The sequence below is a fragment of the Crinia signifera genome, chromosome 4 (genome assembly GCF_055691185.1).
Source record: "Crinia signifera chromosome 4, ASM5569118v1, whole genome shotgun sequence".
Taxonomy (NCBI): Eukaryota; Metazoa; Chordata; class Amphibia; order Anura; family Myobatrachidae; genus Crinia; species Crinia signifera.
This window is the reverse complement of record NC_139220.1, coordinates 204,569,053-204,593,487: the sequence shown is the minus strand read 5'-3', so window position 1 is coordinate 204,593,487 and position 24,435 is coordinate 204,569,053. Positions and strand designations below refer to the sequence as shown.

Genomic DNA, 24,435 nt, shown 5'->3' with positions numbered 1-24,435 from the left:
ACTATACCCCTAGATGAATTCCCTGAGGGGTGTAGTTTGCAAAATGGGGTGACTTGTGGGGGGGTTCCACTGTATTGGTGCAACATAGCACCCACCATTCATTCCACCAGAATCTGTGCTGCAAAATCCAAAAATCACTCCTTCCCTTCTGAGTCCTGCCATGCACCCAACTGGTATTTTTTGGTCACATGTGAGGCATTGCCGTACTCGGGAGAAATTGGGGCACAGATTTTGGGGTGCTTTGTCTCCTTCATTCCTTGTGAAAATGAAAAATTTTGAGCCAGAACTGCATTTTTGTGTAAAAAAATGTAATTTTTCATGTTCACTGCCCAGTTTTATCAAAATTGGTGAAACCCCTGGGGGTTTGAAATGTACACTATACCCCTAGATGAATTCCCTGAGGGGTGTAGTTTGCAAAATGGGGTCACTTGTGGGGGGGTTCCACTGTATTGGTGCTTTGGGGGTCTTGCTAATGCGACATAGCACCCACCATCATTCCACCAGAATTTGTGCTGCAAAATCCAAATATCACTCCTTCCCTTCTGAGTCCTGCCACTTTTTGGTCACACATGAGGCATTGCCGTACTCGGGAGAAATTGGGGCACAGATTTTGGGGTGCTTTGTCTCCTTCATTCCTTCTGAAAATGAAAAATTTTGAGCCAGAACTGCATTTTTGTGTAAAAAAATGTAATTTTTCATTTTCACTGCCCACTTGTATCAAAATTGGTGAAACCCCTGGGGGTTTGAAATGTACACTATACCCCTAGATGAATTCCCTGAGGGGTGTAGTTTGCAAAATGGGGTGACTTGTGGGGGGGTTCCACTGTATTGGTGCAACATAGCACCCACCATTCATTCCACCAGAATCTGTGCTGCAAAATCCAAAAATCACTCCTTCCCTTCTGAGTCCTGCCATGCACCCAACTGGTATTTTTTGGTCACATGTGAGGCATTGCCGTACTCGGGAGAAATTGGGGCACAGATTTTGGGGTGCTTTTTCTCCTTCATACCTTCTGAAAATGAAAAATTTTGAGCCAGAACTGCATTTTTGTGTAAAAAATGTAATTTTTCATGTTCACTGCCCACTTGTATCAAAATTGGTGAAACCCCTGGGGGTTTGAAATGTACACTATACCCCTAGATGAATTCCCTGAGGGGTGTAGTTTGCAAAATGGGGTCACTTGTGGGGGGGTTCCACTGTATTGGTGCTTGGGGGGTCTTGCTAATGCGACATAGCACCCACCAAAATTCCACCAGAATCTGAGCTGCAAAATCCAAAAATCACTCCTTCCCTTTTGAGTCCTGCCATGCACCCAACTGGTATTTTTGGTCACATGTGAGGCATTGCCGTACTCGGGAGAAATTGGGGCACAGATTTTGGGGTGCTTTTTCTCCTTCATACCTTCTGAAAATGAAAATTTTTGAGCCAGAACTGCATTTTTGTGTAAAAAATGTAATTTTTCATGTTCACTGCCCACTTGTATCAAAATTGGTGAAACCCCTGGGGGTTTGAAATGTACACTATACCCCTAGATGAATTCCCTGAGGGGTGTAGTTTGCAAAATGGGGTGACTTGTGGGGGGGTTCCACTGTATTGGTGCTTGGGGGGTCTTGCTAATGCCACATAGCACCCACCAACATTCCACCAGAATCTGAGCTGCAAAATCCAAAAATCACTCCTTCCCTTCTGAGTCCTGCCATGCACCCAAATGGTATTTTTTGGTCACATGTGAGGCATTGCCGTACTCGGGAGAAATTGGGGCACAGATTTTGGGGTGCTTTGTCTCCTTCATACCTTCTGAAAATGAAAAATTTTGAGCCAGAACTGCATTTTTGTGTAAAAAAATGTAATTTTTCATTTTCACTGCCCACTTGTATCAAAATTGGTGAAACCCCTGGGGGTTTGAAATGTACACTATACCCCTAGATGAATTCCCTGAGGGGTGTACTTTGCAAAATGGGGTGACTTGTGGGGGGGTTCCACTGTATTGGTGCAACATAGCACCCACCATTCATTCCACCAAAATCTGTGCTGCAAAATCCAAAAATCACTCCTTCCGTTCTGAGTCCTGCCATGCACCCAACTGGTATTTTTTGGTCACATGTGAGGCATTTCCGTACTCGGGAGAAATTGGGGCACAGATTTTGGGGTGCTTTTTCTCCTTCATACCTTCTGAAAATGAAAAATTTTGAGCCAGAACTGCATTTTTGTGTAAAAAAATGTAATTTTTCATTTTCACTGCCCACTTGTATCAAAATTGGTGAAACCCCTGGGGGTTTGAAATGTACACTATACCCCTAGATGAATTCCCTGAGGGGTGTAGTTTTCAAAATGGGGTGACTTGTGGGGGGGTTCCACTGTATTGGTGCTTGGGGGGTCTTGCTAATGCGACATAGCACCCACCAAAATTCCACCAGAATCTGAGCTGCAAAATCCAAAAATCACTCCTTCCGTTCTGAGTCCTGCCATGCACCCAACTGGTATTTTTTGGTCACATGTGAGGCATTGCCGTACTCGGGATAAATTGGGGCACAGATTTTGGGGTGCTTTTTCTCCTTCATACCTTCTGAAAATGAAAAATTTCGAGCCAGAACTGCATTTTTGTGTAAAAAATGTAATTTTTCATTTTCACTGCCCACTTGTATCAAAATTGGTGAAACCCCTGGGGGTTTGAAATGTACACTATACCCCTAGATGAATTCCCTGAGGGGTGTAGTTTTCAAAATGGGGTGACTTGTGGGGGGGTTCCACTGTATTGGTGCTTGGGGGGTCTTGCTAATGCGACATAGCACCCACCAAAATTCCACCAGAATCTGAGCCGCAAAATCCAAAAATCACTCCTTCCGTTCTGAGTCCTGCCATGCACCCAACTGGTATTTTTTGGTCACATGTGAGGCATTTCCGTACTCGGGAGAAATTGGGGCACATATTTTGGGGTGCTTTTTCTCCTTCATACCTTCTGAAAATGAAAAATTTTGAGCCAGAACTGCATTTTTGTGTAAAAAAATGTAATTTTTCATTTTCACTGCCCACTTGTATCAAAATTGGTGAAACCCCTGGGGGTTTGAAATGTACACTATACCCCTAGATGAATTCCCTGAGGGGTGTACTTTGCAAAATGGGGTGACTTGTGGGGGGGTTCCACTGTATTGGTGCAACATAGCACCCACCATTCATTCCACCAGAATCTGTGCTGCAAAATCCAAAAATCACTCCTTCCCTTCTGAGTCCTGCCATGCACCCAACTGGTATTTTTTGGTCACATGTGAGGCATTGCCGTACTCGGGAGAAATTGGGGCACAGATTTTGGGGTGCTTTTTCTCCTTCATACCTTCTGAAAATGAAAAATTTCGAGCCAGAACTGCATTTTTGTGTAAAAAATGTAATTTTTCATTTTCACTGCCCACTTGTATCAAAATTGGTGAAACCCCTGGGGGTTTGAAATGTACACTATACCCCTAGATGAATTCCCTGAGGGGTGTAGTTTTCAAAATGGGGTGACTTGTGGGGGGGTTCCACTGTATTGGTGCTTGGGGGGTCTTGCTAATGCGACATAGCACCCACCAAAATTCCACCAGAATCTGAGCCGCAAAATCCAAAAATCACTCCTTCCGTTCTGAGTCCTGCCATGCACCCAACTGGTATTTTTTGGTCACATGTGAGGCATTTCCGTACTCGGGAGAAATTGGGGCACATATTTTGGGGTGCTTTTTCTCCTTCATACCTTCTGAAAATGAAAAATTTTGAGCCAGAACTGCATTTTTGTGTAAAAAAATGTAATTTTTCATTTTCACTGCCCACTTGTATCAAAATTGGTGAAACCCCTGGGGGTTTGAAATGTACACTATACCCCTAGATGAATTCCCTGAGGGGTGTACTTTGCAAAATGGGGTGACTTGTGGGGGGGTTCCACTGTATTGGTGCAACATAGCACCCACCATTCATTCCACCAGAATCTGTGCTGCAAAATCCAAAAATCACTCCTTCCCTTCTGAGTCCTGCCATGCACCCAACTGGTATTTTTTGGTCACATGTGAGGCATTGCCGTACTCGGGAGAAATTGGGGCACAGATTTTGGGGTGCTTTTTCTCCTTCATACCTTCTGAAAATGAAAAATTTTGAGCCAGAACTGCATTTTTGTGTAAAAAAATGTAATTTTTCATTTTCACTGCCCACTTGTATCAAAATTGGTGAAACCCCTGGGGGTTTGAAATGTACACTATACCCCTAGATGAATTCCCTGAGGGGTGTAGTTTTCAAAATGGGGTGACTTGTGGGGGGGTTCCACTGTATTGGTGCTTGGGGGGTCTTGCTAATGCGACATAGCACCCACCAAAATTCCACCAGAATCTGAGCTGCAAAATCCAAAAATCACTCCTTCCCTTCTGAGTCCTGCCATGCACCCAACTGGTATTTTTTGGTCACATGTGAGGCATTGCCGTACTCGGGAGAAATTGGGGCACAGATTTTGGGGTGCTTTGTCTCCTTCATACCTTCTGAAAATGACAAATTTGGAGCCAGAACTGTATTTTTGTGTAAAAAAAATAATTTTTCATTTTCACTGCCCAGTTGTACCACAATTGGTGAAACCCCTGGGGGTTTGAAATGTACACTATACCCCTAGATGAATTCCCTGAGGGGTGTAGTTTGCAAAATGGGGTCACTTGTGGGGGGGTTCCTAACTTTTAGCATCTTATGGTGCCTAGAAACCTACATGGTGCCTAAAAAATAATCTCATAAAAAGGAGGCTCCAAAATCAAGTAGGTGCTCCTTCTATTATGAAGCCTGTGGTTTGGTCACCGTGCACACTAGGGCCACATATAGGATATTTATGAAAACAAAAGAATTGGGGGAATCAATTTTCAGTCACATTTCTCTAGTAAAATGTACTGTGTTCCTTAGAAAAATGTATTAAAATTGCAAATCTGCAAAAAAAAAGAAATTTTGAAATTTCACCTACACTTTGTTTTAATTCCTGTGAAACACCTAAAGGGTTAACAAACTTCCAAAATGCTGTTTTGAATACTGTGAGGGGTGCAGTTTTTGAAATGGCATCATTTATGGGGGTGTCTCACATACAAGTCCCTCAAAGTCACATCAGAACTGAACTGGTCCCTAAAAAAATCAGTGTTTGAAATTTTCTTGAAAATTTGAGAATTTGCTATTTATATTTGAAGCCTCCTAGTGTCCCAAAAAATTAAAAGGAAGTTGAAATAATGATGTCAACATAAAGTAGACATATGGTCTATGTTAGTTATTCACTATTTTGAGTGGTAAGATTATTTGTCTCACAAGCAGAAAATTTAACATTTTGCAAATCGCTAAATTTTCCATTTTTTCACGATATTTTGGTATTTTTCACAAAAAAACACAGACTGTATCGACCCAAATTTACCACTAATTTGAAGTACAATGTGTCACGAAAAAACAATCTCAAAATCACTGGGATAAGTAAAAGCAAAAAAAAGTTATCCCCACTTAAGTGAGACATGTCAGATTTGAAAAAAAGGGCTCTGTCAGGAACGCAAAAACTGGCTCTGTCAGGAAGGGGTTAAAGAGAATAGTTAGCCATTCACATCAGTTCCTCCTCCAGATGATCTTACAATCATTATTCCCTACCACATGCAACATACACACTAGAGCAGAGTTTCTCAAACGAAGTTTGGGAACACTGAATTAGGGTTAGTTTTTTTTCTTTCTTGTGTGGGGGCAATTAACCTATCCATATATTTTTTGGATTGTGGGAGGAAGCTGGAGCACCCAGAGGAAAGCCATGCATGCACAGGGACAATGTACAAACACCATGCAATTAGAGCCACGGTGGAATTGAACCCACAACCTCAGTGTTGTGAGGCAGTAATGCTAACCATAATTTGTTTGATGTTTTTGTTTTCTTACTTTAGCCCACTTTTAACCTGTTTAGACAGCATAAATAATATTGGATAGTATGAGATTTCGGGACAATGTTTAATATTGTTCCAGAGAACAGGGATTGGGATTGGCCGTGAAAGGGTAAAATCCACCAAGTCATTTAAGTGGTTAAATAAAAAACACACTTTTGTACAGATCCTTGGAAGCAATATTTGATTGTTTTTTTGTTCTATTGCACTTGGCTGCATTATTTTTATTTAATGAACAGAAAGGAAATATCTGGTTTACCTAACATCTTGTAGTCCTTAGTTCGCATTTAAAAACCGGCTTTGTGATCAATGTGTGTTTAAAAAAAAAAAAATTAAGAAAATCTTTCTTCTGTGTATTGTAAATATATGAATTTTTCTTGTCCATAATCTCCAAGACCCTAGATGGAGACTTTTCAGATGACAATCGTGAGAAATGCAGCGCAGCTACTGCACCACTTATATCCGCAGTGGAGAACTTGACAGCATTTGCTTCAAATCCTGAATTTGCCAGTATTCCAGCCCAGATAAGTGCAGAGGTGATAAATCATAATCTATTACCAATTCATTTTATACAATTTCCCCTTCACTTGCATACCTTTCTGTACAGCTTGGTGCCTGAGAACCTATTTTATTTTTTTAGATTGGTTTCAGTTAAATTAATTTCAAATAGTCTTACAGATTATTCCCTTTTTAGTTCTCATGCCTAGAATTGATGCCATTAGATCTTATAGGTCATCCCCTTAAAGAGAAATGACATTCCAGCAAAATATTTGATTAATATCGTTATACCTAGTATCAACTCGCTGAAATAACTCCTGATACTTGAGATTTCCCTTAGCTACATCTGTAATCATGAAAACTTCAGTGACTATTTTCATGGTCACAGACTGTGGTAATGAAGTTAAGTTTATGCAGAACCTGTGAAATTGCAGCAATAATGTTTGAACAGATCCTATTTTATCCAAGTCCAAGTCCTATTTTAAGCATCCGGAGTTAGTCCAGTGGGTTTTAGTATATGTCATAATGATTTAATTAAAGCAGGCTTTAATCTAATTTTCCTGTAACACAGTATCTTCCTTCATTTTAGTCTACAGTGCTTTAATAGTAGTTTCGTTATAGGAAATGTTGCATTACACCACTAAGTTTGCTTGCTGACTTTGTTCTCACATTGATTGTTTCATAACTAATGGTATATATGAATATCTCTTCAAATCTCATTTGGTCTTATACAGGGATCTCGTGCTCAAGAGCCTATATTAGTCTCTGCCATCACTATGCTAGAGAGCTCATCATCACTTATCAAGACTGCCCGATCTCTGGCCATTAACCCTAAAGATCCACCAACATGGTCTAGCCTGGCTGGTCATTCAAGAATAGTCTCGGACTCTATTAAAAGTCTCATTACATCCATCAGGTATGGAGAGCACTGGACATTTGGAACAGCTTTTTAAGTTTGTTTGATCCACGATGGGCGATTCACGGAACCAACGATATAGTGTGGGGGGGGGTTTGGTACATTGACAACCCGGATTGTTAAAAATAAATATACAATTGTTAGTATATGGTGGTAATTGGTTACTGGGTCCTTCATATGTACAGGTTTTTTTTTTTAACAAATTTGTTGGGTTGCAATTTGAATAAAGGTAACATTAACATTTTAATTATAAGTCTTCAGCAGTTTGTAAAATGTGTTTTGCAGTTATCCTTGGTGTCATTAGTAGTAGCTGCACAGAAAAGGGGAAAATGCAGGCATACTCTCTAAGCAATAAGAACACTGTTTATGATGATTTTTCTCATTGCCAATTTGGCCAAAAATGTGGGCCAGTTGACCTCATCAAATCATAAAGCTGGCCATACACCTAAAGATTACCTTCCTAACTGTCCCTAGTATACAGCCCACTCTTAACTTTCCTCATTACACATTTCCCCAGCTTCACTCAGTTTCCCCCATACATAGCCCACTTTACTCAATTACACACTCCAATATGCAGCACTTTGTGTTTACTCAAGCCCCCGTTACACAAGCAAATCTTTTATTTACTCCAGCAGTGCAGAGCCCAATTATTTCACTCGCTCACTTCTCTCAGTACACGTGCTGTGTATTGAGAGAAGTGAGTGAGTGAAACAAAATCACCTCTTTCCCACACCTGAGGATCCTTCCTCGCTTCCCACCTCCAGTCACTCCGTATCATCTGCACTCCCATCCCCAGAATCTGTGCCATTTTACTTCTACTTATTGTTCAAGCCAGGACTATTCCCTCCTGATTCCTGAAAGTATCCCACATTTTCAAACGTGTATGGCTTCTTAGTGGTGCTTAGGGGCTGCTGTTTTTTTCTCCTCGCTGCTGTAGGTGCTGACTGAGATCTGTTGGGGAGGATTGGGTTAATACTACTTCCACACATACATTCCATTATGAAAATTCTGATTTTTTTTTTTTTTTTTAGATTGTTCCATAGCAAAAAATATAAGCAGAATATAAAACATAGATATGTAACTTACATAACTTTATTCATTTTGGTTGTATATTGAAACTCTGGAAAACAAGCTAAAGTAATAGATATTTTTCTCTCTCCATCCTTGCAGGGATAAAGCTCCAGGACAGAGAGAATGTGATTATTCTATTGATAGCATCAATCGATGTATCCGTGACATTGAACAGGCGTCTCTCGCAAGTGTCAGTCAGAACCTGGCTATTAGGGATGAGATCTCACTAGAGGTATGAGTTGTGATCTAGGCAACTTGTTTCCATGTTTTCCTGTCTCATACCACTTTTACACCAGAATACCGGGTAGGACCCGGGAAATCGAACACGGGAAATTGCCAGGGCATGCCCTGACTCAGACCCCATTTACACTGCAATTCAATCCGGGTTATTCCCGGGTAAGGCCCTTTCACACTGAAAACGGTTCAGCCCTGTCTTTCCTTGCTGGTGTCATTAAAAATGGACCTTTGGGCTGTTTGAGATGAGGTCACAAGAAAGGGAAAAGGGAGGGGGTGGGTTCTGCTCCCAGCATTGCAGCGAAGATGGCAGACGGAGTAGCTGTGTTGCAGTTTGTGCTGTACTTTTCAGCAATTGAGAGTTTGAAGCAGCTTCTCACCCTGTGCTACTTGCTTCACACTTGGAGGCGGAGAGCACAATTCTTGTCTGAGAGGTCTAGATCTCGATAGATAGATCTAGATAGAGGTCTAGAGCGTGGTAACGCTGCTGCTGCGCTGCTACATGCGCCCTGTGCGGGTCTCCAGCAGATGACATCATCTGCCAGAGCCGCGGAAGCACCAATCAGCTCTTCGCGCCCCTCTACCCACCAAATAACCCGGATAATGACCATTTACACCACCCTGAGCCCCGGATAAGCCCCGTGTCCGACCCTGAACATTTGCCGGGTCAGATTCCCGGGGAACAGTACCCGTGTTATTTTTTTTCAGCCCATTTACACCATGCCCTGCCCCGGACTGGAGCGGCAATATCCCGGGTCCAACCTCTGGTGTAAAAGGGGTATAAGTGGATAAACTAACTGCTTGTTTTTAGATATACTGTTAGTAAGCTAAATAAAGTACTTTTTGTATAACTTGCCAGTGGAGTGTGAGGATATACTGTATAGCCACTTTTAGGAATCCTGTAATGTAGTATATTTAACATTCACTCATCCCTGTTCAGTATCCACCTCCTGCATCGTTGGTTATTTTCCTAACTAAGCCCCTCGGACAGAAGCAGGGAACAAACCATCTCCCTGACATTTAAAGTTGATAAACTTGTAACGGTTTGAAATTGCCTAAATGAGGACAATATCCCACAATGGGTTCAGGGAAAAGGATTTAACAGAAGTATAAAATCACATTTTCTCTTTCATCCTGGCTATATCCCATACCGGCACCATTATGTGATGCGCCTAAAAGGCATAACACCTTTGGCTGGGTACACGCTGCTGATTGGTATCCGGACTGATCATAGACTGACTAATGATAGACCGTCATATGGTTGACCACTATTGGTCGACGGTCACAAGGTCGACACACAATTTGGTCGACGGGCTAAATGTCGACAGGTGGTATTTTATGCACTACCATCCACTAGGGCGCGGAGGAAGAACAAAATAGTGTGGCGAGCGCAGCGAGCCCGAAGCATAGCGAGCACAGCAAGCCATGCGAGGGGACGCAGTACACTTAGACCGTGTCCATATCGACATGGACACCCTAAAAACATTAAAAACTGATGTTGACCTTTTTCCATGTCGACCTTTTAACCGTGTCTAACTTTTACCTGTCTACCTTTTGGCCCTGTCGACCTTGTGACTGTCCACCATATGACTTTCTATCATGAGTCAGTCGATACCATAACACTGCTGATATTACAATGCATATTTTTATATATAGTAAAGACGGAAAGGTCTTAAGCGGCATACACACAGAGCAAATTTGTGCTATTTTCTAAGCAATCTGACTAGATTGCTTAGAAAGTAAGCACAGATCTCTCCGTGTGTATGCTCTGAGAGATTAATTATCTCCTGCTAACTAAATCAGTGCATGCAGTCAAAATTTAGTCAGATTGCTTAGCAAAAAGTAAATATACTGAGCGCAGCAAACAAAGGTATAATCCAAGCTGCTGTCTCTAAGGGCTGTTTCACACAGTACGGTTCCTGCCGCACGGTGAAATCCCGTACGGCCAGGGAGCCGTGCCGCACTCAGCAGTTGTGAATGGACACTATTGTGTCCATTCACACGGGACGGCCACGGCCCGGCCGCACGGCTGCAGCCGGATCCCCCCACTGGAAGGGACGGCTGCCGGGCTGTGGCCATCCCTGCCATTATAAAATTCTGAGTGCGGCGCGGCTCCCTGACCGTACGGGATTTCACCGTGCGGCAGGAACCGTACTGTGTGAAACAGCCCTAAGGGATACTCAGCCCCTAGTGAAGTTAGTACAAAATTAGAGAGCATGATCGAGATCTCTTATTCTGAACCACAACCCAGCCTTTTTTTGTTTAAGCAAAATTGCTTAGCAAAATCACTTATCACGCATTACTGCATGTGTATCTGCTCTAAGGGCAGTATTCAATGAGAAAAATTTGCCGTGTTTTATGGCGAGTTTGTGCTATTTTCGCGTTGGAAGGAGCATTTTGCTCTCCAAAAGTGAACCACCCTATTCAATGTGATATTTTCGCCGTCTTTTTAAGTGATTTTCGCCGTGTCTCTCCGTGTAGCAATTCTCCATGGAGAACTGGAATGTGAACTTTTAAACTAAAAGGTTTTTTTTTTTATTTTGGTGTCAAAAAATCAGGATTTTTTTTCTGGGAAGGGGCATGTTATTTTTATTCATGTGCTTATAGCACATGAATATATATTTAATTTAAAAAAAATATATATATTTTTTTTTTTTTACACAGAGCAGCCAGCAGGGGGCCGGAGCTCTCGAGCCGCTCATTAGATATTCATATATTCACTGCACCCGATCATTACATATGCACAATCGGGTGCAGTGAATACTGGGTCCCCCGCTGGCTATAGGGGGGGGCAGCTTGTGCTGCCTGGGTCCCGGGGAGCCCTCCTCCCCTCCACATATGTTCTGGGGCAGCCAGGGAGACTTTAATCTCCCTGGCTGCCACCGTCCCCCGGCTCCCTGGACGCTCGCTCATCCGCTGCAGGGGTTAGGACTCGCCGCAAGTGGTGGCGAGTCTTAACCACATTGAATAGTGGGAGCAGGAGTGGCAGCGAGCCCTCCAGAACAGGGCGAGTGCATGGCGAGAGAAAAAATCTCTCGCCATGCACGGAGAATTTTTCTCATTGAATACTGCCCTAAGAGTCCTACATGAATTTTATCAAAAAAGTTCCAGGTGCACGTAGAAATCCGATTTTATGTCATCCTGCCTTCAGTTGTAGGTATTGCAGCTATATTCAGCATATGCTGTGTTCTGTGATGGACATCCTCCTTTTTCTCTCCCTGCACAAAACACCCGACTTTTTGTCTTCCATGTATTAGGCGCTTCAGGATCAACTTTCATCTGTAGTACAAGAGATTGGTCACCTCATTGATCCCATTACCACAGCAGCAAGAGGCGAAGCGGCTCAGCTTGGACACAAGGTACTGTAAATACTGTTCCCTTTTTTTTTTTTTTTTAAATCAGGTATGTTTTATTCGTTTTGCAATTTCCGTATTTAAAACAAAACCAGAAAACAAACAAAAACAAACACATCATACAATACAATAAGAGAAGGTGTGCCTGAGATTACATAAATCTTGCATATTAAGAATAATTCAATCGTAAGCTCTATGCAGGAAGTTATAGTTGAGTTGACTAGTGTCGTCCAGGCAATAAAGGACGGGGGGTGCTGCAGTCATCTAGGTTTGGGCTATACATACTCGAGACAAGGTAAGGAGATTATTAACATACAAACACATGTAAGGGGGGAGAGATTCCTGGAGCTCCAAACCAAACAGACATATTCGGGGATTCAGTAGTGGCATCTGAATACCAGTATTCCGAATGCATTTGGCCACTTCCTCCCAAAAAGCATAAACCCGTGGGCATTGCCAAAGCAGATGCCAGAAGTCAGCAGCTGGCACAGAGAGCACTTTGGGCATGCATCAGAAGATGATCCGCCAATACTATGCAGTCTGCGCGGCGTCCAGTAGAGACTGTGCAAGATATACAGCTGTATCTGCTGAAATCTAGCACATGAAGTGGCCACCCTGGGGGAGCCCAAGATATAGTCCTAGTCCTCATCGTCCAGGGCAACCAGATCCTCGACCCATCGAGCACGGAGGGAGTCTAGGCCAGCAGCCCCAGAGAAGGAGAGGAGGGTGGAGTAGAGATGAGAGACCTTCCTTCGCTCAGGCATATTATGCACTATGGCATGTATAGGTGATTGCACAGTGGAGGGGTATCGCTCCTCAACTTTCACAAAGAGAGCATGCCTAAGCTGTAAGTACCTGTAAAAATTGCAATACGGAGTGCTAAATGTGGAGGATAGATATTCAAAAGTGTGAAGGACTCCATCCTGGTATAGTTGTCCTATGGCAGACACCTCAAAAGAAGACCATCTCGGGCCATCCTTCAATTTATATAATTCAGGGATGTGCAAATTGTTCCACAGTGGGGTGCAGGGGTCAACGGTAGAGCCTCCCTGCCTCACTCCACACCTACCGGGCTTGTACTAATAAAGGAGACAGACGGGAGAGTGGAGTGCGGGCTCAGAGAAATTGCAGCAGGGAAAACACAAGCCCAGCCCTATCTAATAATGCTACAGGAAGGTTTCCATAATCCCCAGGAGTAACCCAATCCCCTGGTTGAGCCAGCTAAGCAGCCAAATAATAGTCGCATATCTGGCAGTACCAAGCCGCCTGCAACTTTGGTCCTGCACAGTGTTTTAGCAGCAATGCGTGCCCATTTTGATACCCATATAAGGGAAGAGGAACATTTGGTAATAATCCTGAACTGAACAACCGGGATATAAATCGGGGAATTTTGGCCGCTGGACAAGAATATAAAAATACAGTTACTTTTGATTTAACGTGAGCACATAGTATTTAATATCCATCACATTGTTTTAACTAATTTGACCAGATCACTGGCCACTCCTGCTGGTGCCACTTGGCCAAAACAGCACACAAGTGTCCGCTGTATACTACCTTTGTACCTCCCAGTAGGATAATTCCTAACTATACTGTCCCCTTGAGCTACTTATGGTTGTGGGTGGCAACTGCTTCTCTTTTTTTTTTCTTCAGGGCTGCTGAGTAAATCGCCACGAGCTGGTTCAGGTTAGCCAGAGAATAGATTGCTGTTGACTATTTGTAGGTCACAGAAATACAGCAGCTATAGGCGCATCACAGAAGACGGTTTGTTGCTTAAAAATGTCTATATTGCAGTGTAAGAATAAAGCAGCCAGTATTTACCCTGCACAGAAACAAAATAACTCACCCAAATCTAACTTTCTCTGCATCTGTTACATCAGCCCCACCTGCAGTGCACATGGTTTTGTCCATTAGAGAGAGAATTTGCTTGGCACATGAACTATTCCAGTTGTTATTGGGTATATGCAATATTTTGTTATGTTGATTCATGGATGTGTCATTCTCATGGAATAGTACCCTTGATATGTGTTTTAGATAATGTTTTTAGATCAGTGTTTAGAAAATACATTCTTTTATACAGGTCACACAACTTGCCCGTTACTTTGAGCCTTTAATCATGGCTGCCGTTGGTGTGGTTTCCAAAATTCTGGACCATCAGCAACAGATGACTGTGCTGGATCAAACCAAGACACTGGCAGAGTCTGCTTTACAGATGTTATATGCTGCCAAGGAAGGTGGAGGGAACCCCAAGGTACAGAACTTAATATTGTCTGTTGTTTTCTAATTGCTTTGCTTGTGGGGTGATTATCACTGCAAAATGGTTTCATCTTGGAGTATGAAGACTTTCATACAATGCTAAGGGAGTCTTAGGGGGGTATGCAATCTTGGATTCCGTCCCGTTTTTGCTCTGCTCAACAGGCTAAATTCACTGTCCACTGTTGAGTGGCGAAAATTGGGCTCGTCAACGAAAATGACCGTGGATTATCGAGAAACACCGGTGAATTCGACAATCCATGGCCGTCTCTGACAAAACAGATCCAACATGTTTTAAGCACTGTAGAGGAATCAGGACTTGGAATGGTCATGGCAAACTATCTATTGTTGCTTAGAATGAAACCTATTTGTATGCTTATGGTTTCTTAACAGTGGTGTATCTATAATGGGTGCACGGTGCACACAGGCCCCTTTGTCCCAGGGGGGCCTACACTGTGCAAGCTGCACCCATTTTGGTAATACTTACACTCCGGAGTCAATCGGCAGGAGCGTAGCAGATGTCGTTGGATAAATGGTGCAGCGGCCATTTTTACGACAATCTGCACTTACGCCGTGGAGTATGTCTGCTCTAGTGCTCAGACTCCACAATGCTACGGATGTTCGCACATGCATGGTAGGGTCTGAGCACTAGAGAGCTCAGACCCTACTGCTCCAGGGAGAGAGGAGGAGGCCCCCCGACTGAGGAGGATACACACAGGCCTTCTTCTCTCTTAAAAAGCCCCTGTTTCTTAATTATTTAAATGTTCTGTGTTTTGGTGATTTCTGGAATGTTACCTTAATCTCATGAATCACTATGCATTGGTGAGCTCACCAATCTTACACATGAAGGTTCTAAGTGTCAGTGCTTGCAGTAATTATTTTGTAGTAAAAAGTACTGAAACCATTAGTAACTAAAGCATTGCACTGCTTATTAATGTAGGCCACTGATTCATATCTCTGTCCTCTGTAGGCATCCCATACACACGATGCCATTGCAGAAGCTGCTCAGTTGATGAAGGAGGCTGTGGATGACCTGATGATCACCCTTAACGAGGCTGCCAGTGAAGTTGGCATGGTAGGAGGCATGGTAGATTCTATTGCTGATGCCATGAGCAAGGTGAGCAACTCCTTCAATATGACTCAATTAGCATGATCTATGCAAGACATTTTTACTGAATGCGAAATCGCTCATTGAGGTAACTTTAATAGGTATGCTACATTTCCTATAAATGTTACAAACATGAGCTTTTTAGGTTAAAACTAACTTATAGGTATTTGATTAATCAAACTCAACACACAGGATTACAGAAGTTCTACCAAGCAAATTACATTAGATCACAACCCTATCTGAAAGGACTAATTACTATAATTTTGAAGCATGGGGAGGGACTAAGGGTTAGGCTGCGGGACGAGGGAGGGTTATGGGTTAGGCACTAGTGGGGAGGGTTATGGTTAGGCTTGGGGGTGGCATAGGGTTATGGGATAACAGGGGGAAGGTAAGAATACTTAGCAGATCCCCTGTCGGGATTCCTTCCTTTGAGATGTTGGCTTTGTATTTCAATGTACCAGTAGATACTTGGGTATCTTTTACATCTAAGCCAGGCATTTCTTACCTTTGTCCTTAGGGCTCACTAACAGTGGAAGTTTAGTGATATCCAGGCTCCAGCACACATGGTTAAATAAAAATAACTGAGGTACTGTAAATTAAGGCGGTTATTCAGACCTGATTGTACGGTTGCGAGTTTGCAGACCGCGTGATAATGGATTAATTGTGCGTGAGCACGGCCTGCAGTATCATGCACCAAGGCTATCTTGCAATAAAATTCAGGGGTGTTTTTTGTTTGTTTTCTTACCGCTGGCCGTACGCAAGATGATATACAGGAAGCTGGTGTTTGTGCTAACCTGACTTTTTTTTTTGGGGTGGGGTGGGGGGGGGGTGTTGGGAGGAAAGCAAGTGTTCCCAGGCGTTTTTTAGGAAGTAGTGTGACATCCCAATCGGCCATTTTATTCGCACCAAATAAGTACATCCTGTGCTACACACAGATTTTGCGCAGTGGGAAAAATCATTCGATGGTGAGTGAGTTGCGTATGGATTTGCAGCTAATCGCAGGACTGAAATATTTTCACCGGCTTGCACAGGGTGGGATTTCACTCTGGCTGGGCAGTGATTACCTAATGGCAGGGCTCTACAAATAAAGCAGCCCAGCGATCAGGTCTGAATAACCCCCTAAGTCACTTGTGCTCAAGCAAAGATATCTCTGACCTGGACTGTTAGTGTGCCTTGTGGACCGAGGTTGGGAATACCTAAGCTAAACACACACACACACACACACACATTCTGATACATTCCTAGTGTGCTGAATCTCATAAGTATGCCAAGCTTTATTCGTCATTTGTACAGTTTTTATTATTAATATTAATGGCTTATTATATCTGCATGACTGCAAACCATCTGTTTTTTTGTAAAGTCACAAGCTGCAGTGTAATGATTATTACATCATTGGTCATATATTGGTAAATAAATGACCTTTCCCTAAACTTTGTTAATGTTGCAGCTTGATGAAGGAACACCACCAGAGCCCACAGGAACATTTGTGGATTACCAAACCACAGGTGTTAAATATTCCAAGGCTATTGCTGTGACTGCCCAGGAGATGGTATGTATTTTTATTGGGGGGGGGGGGGGGTGGTGTTCCTCTTCATTAGAAGCTATTTTAGATGTTTTTTGCGTTATAACTTTAAATATTATGATCATGTGACTGATGATGCCAATATGGTTAAATTGCTTTAAATATATAAGGTTTTTGCATTCTCCCATTGACCTATGGATTGTCAGTATAATGACTAGTTACTGCTCTTTTGGAACCCCCCCAAAACAAAACATGAATAAAACAATACCAAAATTGAGAAACTAACCCTATGAAACTATGCTCATTATATCTGATTGTTCAGAATAATAGTTCAGTTTCTTCTCGTTTTCCAGAGGTCAAGTAAAAACAAAGCTTTATGTGTTTCAAAGGAAATGATTAAGTCATATTAATTTCAAAATAAATTTAAGACTCATCCAGCAACTCGCTTTACTAGCATATGATAATACTTTAGTCTGGATGCAAGATTATGATTGCAGCAAGTGTAATCAACAAATTGACTGCTCTTAAACCATCGCCAACACACAGTTTCAGATGTGCCAGGTTTTTATCCTGTACGGTTTCTGGTCCTAGAAGAGCAAGGCCACTTGTAGCTTTAGCTTTGCAAAATGTAGTTAATTGAATCCTCACCCACAGTGTTTTACTCCTAGTATGTTTGGATGGAATGTTATCAAACTTGCCAGAAGTTCAATGGTGAGGGCAAACAGTACAAGAGCCAAATGGTAGCTTTGACTTGTTCCCCTATTAGGATAAAATGACTGGTGACATACCTACTGGTACATACTATTGATGCTGGAGCAGAATATTCTAGCTTCACCCACTGAATGAACCATGACTTCTCAAAATAGTTTAGGAAAACCTGTACTTTTCAGTCTGTATACCCATTCTACAGCAAGTGGTCTTCAGTTAATTCTGGTGTCCAGATTACCAAATCTGAACACCGAGCAGGAATTGTGGAAGACTTTTTTTTGCTCCTCTGTACTTTTAATAAATTTGTAGTTTTACTGTTTTTGATATTGAAAATTCTTCTCCAGATGTCAAAATCTGTAACAAATCCAGAGGAACTTGGGGGTTTGGCATCTCAGGTGACCAGTGACTATGGAAATCTAGCAGTCCAGGGTCGTATGGCTGCAGCCACAGCAGAACCCAAAGAGGTAAGTGTCTGTGGTTTTCTGGATAGTTGTTTAAATATTCCAGCCTACAAATGTATTTTTTTGTGAATATTATAAAATTAAAAAGCTAAATGGCTTTGGAACACTGTTATGTGTGATCTGCTTTTCTATGTTTTGTTTTTGCTTTGTTTTGCAGGTCGGATTTCAGATTAAAACAAGGATTCAGGATTTGGGACATGGCTGTATATTTTTGGTACAGAAAGCTGGGGCCTTGCAGATCTGTCCCGCTGATAGTTACACGAAACGGGAGCTGATTGAATGTGCTCGGGCTGTGACAGAGAAGGTGAACATAGGAGATGGATTAAAGCACTTATGCAGATGACAGGCTTTTTAACCACTTTTTTCTTGATTTATTTCATATTTTTGATTGGTTTGTCGTCTTAAACACTAAATTAATACGCTTTCAATAGAAACTGCAAGGCATGATTTAATTTAGAAGGAGAAAAATATGTGGTGGTAAGATGCGCTTGCTAACAGCTACTAGTAAGAGGGTAGTCAATCCCCATAAAATATAGCAGATAAGAAAAAAAATATGCCAGCGCTGGCTTGTTTCTCAAATAATTCAGTAAATGACGGTTTCTTAATAATATAAACATTTTATGAATATTAAGCACACATAGTAAAAACAGACACATACATGTGTTTTGGTATGTGGAAAGGACACACTAAAAGGTTAAATAATAATTAGTTAAATGATGATCCCTATAGACACTTTTAGACTCCTATATCCAGGATTATATGTATCTGGAAGGGATGTCTCTAACATTAGCAGCAATATATTCCCAGGTGGCCGGTTCCAGATGTATGATGAAATGGCAATTTTGTATTCTGGTAGCTTGACCCGTAAACCCGGGTGGAGTATTGAAGTTGCTGCAGGTCCAATCTTTAGATTGTAACAGATGACCAGGTAGAGAAATTAGTCCCGTATCCTGTGCTTTGTACATAAGATTTGTAATCCTCAGCCGTGTCAGGGCGCTGGTAGTGTTGAGAAGCTCTATGCGTTTCTCTGGGAAAGGTCTCCCAGCTTCCTCAGGAGCAAGTTAAAGTCTTTAACTTGCTCCTGAGGAAGCTGGGAGACCTGGGTAAACGATACCTGTCAGTGACGTCACCAGGACATGCTAAACAAGCAGGTCATTGGATATATAGTCAAACTGACTTGCATGCTCAGCAGACAGCAAGGCTCATTAGCAGCACGTGGGAGCACACACCTTTAACAATATTGAGTGTACACACACACAAGAGTATGTAGTATATTGCTCAGAAAGCCCTTTATGAGCAATATCTTTTACTACGGTACTTGTTTGCTTAGCACGGCGCCCACGATTTTCATCTTATGCCATCGATTTGATCACATCGCATGCGACCCGATCACATGTGATGCGATCAGACCTGATTTTTTAATTGTACAGGCACCCTGATGGGTGATTAATATGTTAAATGCACCCCCATTGTTAACGCCACCCCCACTATGAACGCCAACCCGAAGCGTGGCGAGCACAGCGGTACGCGTCCTCCGACCTTTTCATACCCCCGCTATCCACGTCGGCATGGAGTTAATTTTATATAGTGTGGCGAGCCCCGCGAGGGGATGCAGGATTACTTCACATGTATTCCACGTCCCCTCGCGGGGTTTGCCACGCTTCGGGCTCGCTGCGCCTGCCACACTATATAAAGTCAACTGCACGCTGACGTGGATAGTGGGGGTATGAAAAGGTCGGAGGACGCGTACCGCCACGTCTCGCGGGCTCACTGCGCTCTCCGCGCTTCGGGTTGGCATTGATAGTGGGGGTGGCATTAACAATGGGGTTGCATTTAACATGGTAATCACCCATCAGGGTGCCTGTACAATTACACCCATGTAATGGCATGCGATGCGAAGCGATATTAAATTTGTACAGTTCGGGTCTTAGTCCCACCGAATCCCATCGCATACCTTAATTAGTGGTGTGCGATGGCATACAATGGACGCTGTGCTAGGAAACAAGTACCTTTACTACAGTATATCCTCTAGTGTGTATGGGGCTTTATTCATTCAGTGCCGATATTTTTGAAAATATCTGTACCTTTCGCCAATAAGAGCTTGAATTTACGTTTGACCTTTTCAGACTGTACGACCATCGGAAAGCCCGCTGTTTGTTGAAAATGGCTGAGAATTCAACAATTTTAGCCGATCTGCAGTCGCATTGAGTAACTGTGTGCTGATATTTCCTTGTGACGAAAATATCGACACGCATTGAATATCCGCACACATTGTTTAATGCCACCACAAATACTTAGTTATTCCTTACTGGCTGTCAAATCTGTATCTGCTGAATACTTGTCTCTTTATATCTACTGTATACAGTGGAATAGTATGGCTATATTTATGTAATTGCTATTACATTGCATATAAAAAGAAATGAATGTAAACCCTTAGATGATCATATATAATTCTGTCTGCTTATTGATCTCTATGACTCTGCCCAGGTATCACTGGTCCTGTCAGCTCTGCAGGCAGGTAACAAGGGAACTCAGGCTTGCATTACCGCAGGCTGTGCAGTGTCTGGCATTATTGCTGATCTGGATACCACCATCATGTTTGCCACAGCTGGGACACTCAACTCCGAAAATAAGGAGTCTTTTGCTGACCACAGGTGTGTAAGGATTATTAGTGGATTTTTTCTGTCTCCATCTTACTAATAACTAATAGGATCAAGTCTGTTTACATGATTAAGCAAAGATTTTCTCTAATACATGTATCTATTTTGCACCCCCCTCCCCCAAAGATCAGATGTCTGTTATCACTGCAAATTTTGAGATGTTCACTGCCCCTGCAACTAATATACTAAATTTACCCTGCAATTTTTGCCAAATTCCATACAAAATCAGATTGCCAAATACAACTGACACCATCACAGTTAGGGATGCCAATCCCAGGGCATTTTTTCAATCCTGGGATTCAGGATTGAAAAATTCTCAAACCCGGGATTGGCTGCCATAATAAAAAAAAAACAAATGTCACCATAAAGGCCTTCAATCCTCCCCATCCCCCCTGCCCTGTCACTTATGGCGGTGGTGGTTACAGGCAGCAGGACCATCTGACCATATGGTTTAAAGTAACACGTTTAAAAAAGGGGCAGACTAGATGGGCCAAGTGGTTCTTATCTGCCGTCAAATTCTATGTTTCTATCTCCAGCGGGCGGCTGGGAGCGGCACAGTGGGCGTGTGGTGTACCAGAACATACTGACACCTGTAGTGCCCCAATTGCATGACCTACAAGTGTAGCCTTCCATTGGAAACTAAATAAAGTACCTACTATAATAATAATCATAGTGTCATATATATAGGTTAATATAATATAAATGCCTTCTTGATTAAAATATAAAATGAATAATGCCCCTTCAGTATATTTCATATGTGTTGTCCCCTTTTATTAAAAATGTCTCATCAGGAGGGTGTGCTCACGTAGTGTAACATACATACATCATGCTGCACCTCACCTCAGTGCTACTTACTGACCTGAAGTCGGTCTTCATATTGTTAGGAACAGATTTTAATACCACAGTGTAAAGGTGGCCAAACACCTACAGATTTATCTTCAGATCTGGCTGGTTAAAACAAACACCTGATAATATCTGAATGACAGTTTGCATACCCTCCAACATGACCCATTGCATTTGGTACACAATGCTCTGTTTCTGAACTTCCCTCTTAATATATGAGTGCCGTCACCTGAATTGAAACGCCCTTCTCGTCAATTACCTAGTTCCACACAGGTGATGGCAATCATACAGGAACAGAGCATTGTGTACCGAATGCAATGGGTCATGTTGGAGGGTATGAGTTTGTCAGTTTTCCAGCATTTCCAAGCAAATGGTCAACTGTCATTTGCTCTCATCCATAACCATGTTTTTGTTCCAACCAGCCAGATCTGAAGATAAATATGTAGGTGTATGGGCAGCTTAAGTTTTGGTAAATGACTGTCTGGATCCTTCTTGTGTTCATTTGTTTGAACCCAAAAACTTTTATGAGAATCATAAGCAACCTGTAGATCATCCGACATGGCCTTTTGTTTATTACAAAAAAAAAGAAAAACACGGTACTTGTGTACTATCACGGCGCCCATCGCATCGCAGACCATAAGGCATGCGATGAGATTTCCCCCGATGTCATACAATGTTAAAATTGTATAGCATTGTATATGGCATACAATGCGATGCGATTTTAAATTGTATAAGCACCCTAATGGGGGCTTACAATGTTAAATGCACCCCCACGCCACCCCCACTATGAACGTGAACCCAAAGCGTGGCGAGCCCGCGAGGGGCGGCGGTACGCGTCCTCCGACCTTCTCATGCCCCCACTATCCACGTCGGCGTGGAGTTGATTTTATATAGTGTGGTGAGCCACCGAGCCCGAAGCGTGGCGAGCGGATGCGGAATACATGTAAAGTAATACGCGGCGCTCGTTGGCTCGCTGCGCTCACCACACTATATAAAATCAACTCCACGCCGACGTGGATAGTGGGGTATGAAACGTACCGCCGCCCCTCACGGCCAAGCTTCGCTCGCCACGCTTCGGGTTGGCGTTCATACTGGGGGTGGCGTGGGGGTGCATTTAACATTGTAAGCACCCATTAAGGTGCTTATAAGCACCCATTAGGGTGCTTATACAATTTAAAATCGTATAGGGGGCTTATACAATTTTAAAACGCATCGGGTGTATGGCATGCGATGCGATTAAAAGTCGTGCGACTTAATATCGGGGGCGCCGTGATAATACACAAGTACCAAAAACAGAATGGGGATCTGCAAGATAGCCTCTAAACTGTGAAAGTGGCAAAATCTGAGACAATCCTTTAAATCCATTCATTTAAGTGGGTTAAAAGGAGACTCAGCGTCCAGTCTTAACATATGAGGATGCAATGTTCTGATTCTGTTCCAAACTATTCCATCTTGCTCCTGTACACACAAATTGAGGTTTCAGTGTCTTGAGGTCCAAAATCCGTAAGCATTATTTTTATTTTCTGCCAAAAGCAAGTCCAGTTCTTGGTGCACAGGGATTATCACCCAAGTGGAATTTAATGTTTCAATGGCTGAGACGGGTGCTTTGCCTGGCACTACAGTATGTCTGTCTTATTTACAGGAAGCTCTGAGGCCATTAATAATGTAACCAGTATCTTTAACACCTGGTGTCTGAAGTGGAATTGAAACTTTGATCCTGGTAGTGTTTCAGATAGGTTACTTCTGCAGCACTCATTGGGTGGGTAGAATGTCCTTCATCAAGCAGACTGTCTGAAGGTTCTCTTTCCTCTGTAGGTAACAATAATACAGTGGCAGTGGGCCAAATGTACTAAGCCTAAAAAAAGTTATAAAGTGGAGAAACTACCAGCCAGCCATCTCCTAACTGTCATGTTACAGGCTGGGTTTGAAAAGTGACAGTTACAGTAGGAGCTGTTTGAATGGTACTTAATCACTCTCCACTTTATCACTTTTTAAAGCTTGGTACATCTGGCTCAGTGTGAGGCAAAGGTGTCTTGCAGAAATAAACACATGTATGCAAAATGTTAATCCGTCCATTCATTCAAAATACGATGGGTGCTCTAAAGCAAGGTGTTCTCTGCTTTTAGCCCATAAACAAAAATACTGAATTAAATTGCCGCACATTTATAAATAAAATTGGTTCCGGTTGATAGATATACAGTGTTTAGATAGACAGTCAATAGGTCGTCATGCACTAGGTTGACATTGACAAAATGTTGACATGCAATAGGTCAACATGGGCAAAAGGTTGGCATTTTTTCCTTCATATTTTGGACTTTTATCTTGTTTTGCCATCCATGTGGACTGCAGTTGTGAATAGGGATGTGCACCGGCCACTTTTAATGTTTCGTGAAACGTGTTTTGGATCTGTATCTCTGGAGGCTCGGAGTCATATAGCTTTGCACTTGTCTTGGTCATGCCTATTTTTTCATGGTACATTTTGCGCTCATGACATGAATACCATACCTGCATGGTTTGGTCTGTGTGCAAATGTGTTTAGGGAAAACTTGTACATTTTAATTAAAAATCCTTTAAATTAAAATGCACAAGTTTTCCCTAAACACATTTGCACACAGACCAAACCATACAGTTATGGTATTCATGTCATGAGCGCAAAATGTACCACTAAAAAATAGGCATGACCAAGACAAGTGCAAAGCTATATGACTAGAGCAGGACTCGGAAACACAAATATTCATTATTGGCTCTAGCTGTGAAAGACAAGTGGAGAAAATAGACTTTGCCCAGGGGCCACATCCACTCTGCTTAACCTTAAGGGAGGTGTGATCCCCCAGCACACAAGCACTCTGGCTCCTCCAAGAACAGAATTGTCTGCATATAAATTGAATATATGATTACTTTAGACAAGGT

At 42.4% G+C, this 24,435-nt stretch overlaps 1 protein-coding gene across 3 annotated transcripts in view; it reads left to right on the top strand.

The window, feature by feature from the left end:
* Nucleotides 1–24,435, top strand: part of TLN2 (talin 2) — a 237,705-nt gene that overhangs the window by 191,762 nt on the left and 21,508 nt on the right. For all 3 annotated transcript variants that reach the window (XM_083183520.1, XM_083183519.1, XM_083183521.1), the window contains 10 exons: nt 6,297–6,437; nt 7,134–7,315; nt 8,486–8,618; nt 11,878–11,979; nt 14,051–14,221; nt 15,194–15,340; nt 16,779–16,880; nt 17,906–18,025; nt 18,180–18,326; nt 20,510–20,676. In XM_083183520.1, the coding sequence (XP_083039646.1) occupies nt 6,297–6,437; nt 7,134–7,315; nt 8,486–8,618; nt 11,878–11,979; nt 14,051–14,221; nt 15,194–15,340; nt 16,779–16,880; nt 17,906–18,025; nt 18,180–18,326; nt 20,510–20,676 (1,412 nt within the window). The remainder of the gene's footprint in view (nt 1–6,296; nt 6,438–7,133; nt 7,316–8,485; nt 8,619–11,877; nt 11,980–14,050; nt 14,222–15,193; nt 15,341–16,778; nt 16,881–17,905; nt 18,026–18,179; nt 18,327–20,509; nt 20,677–24,435) is intronic.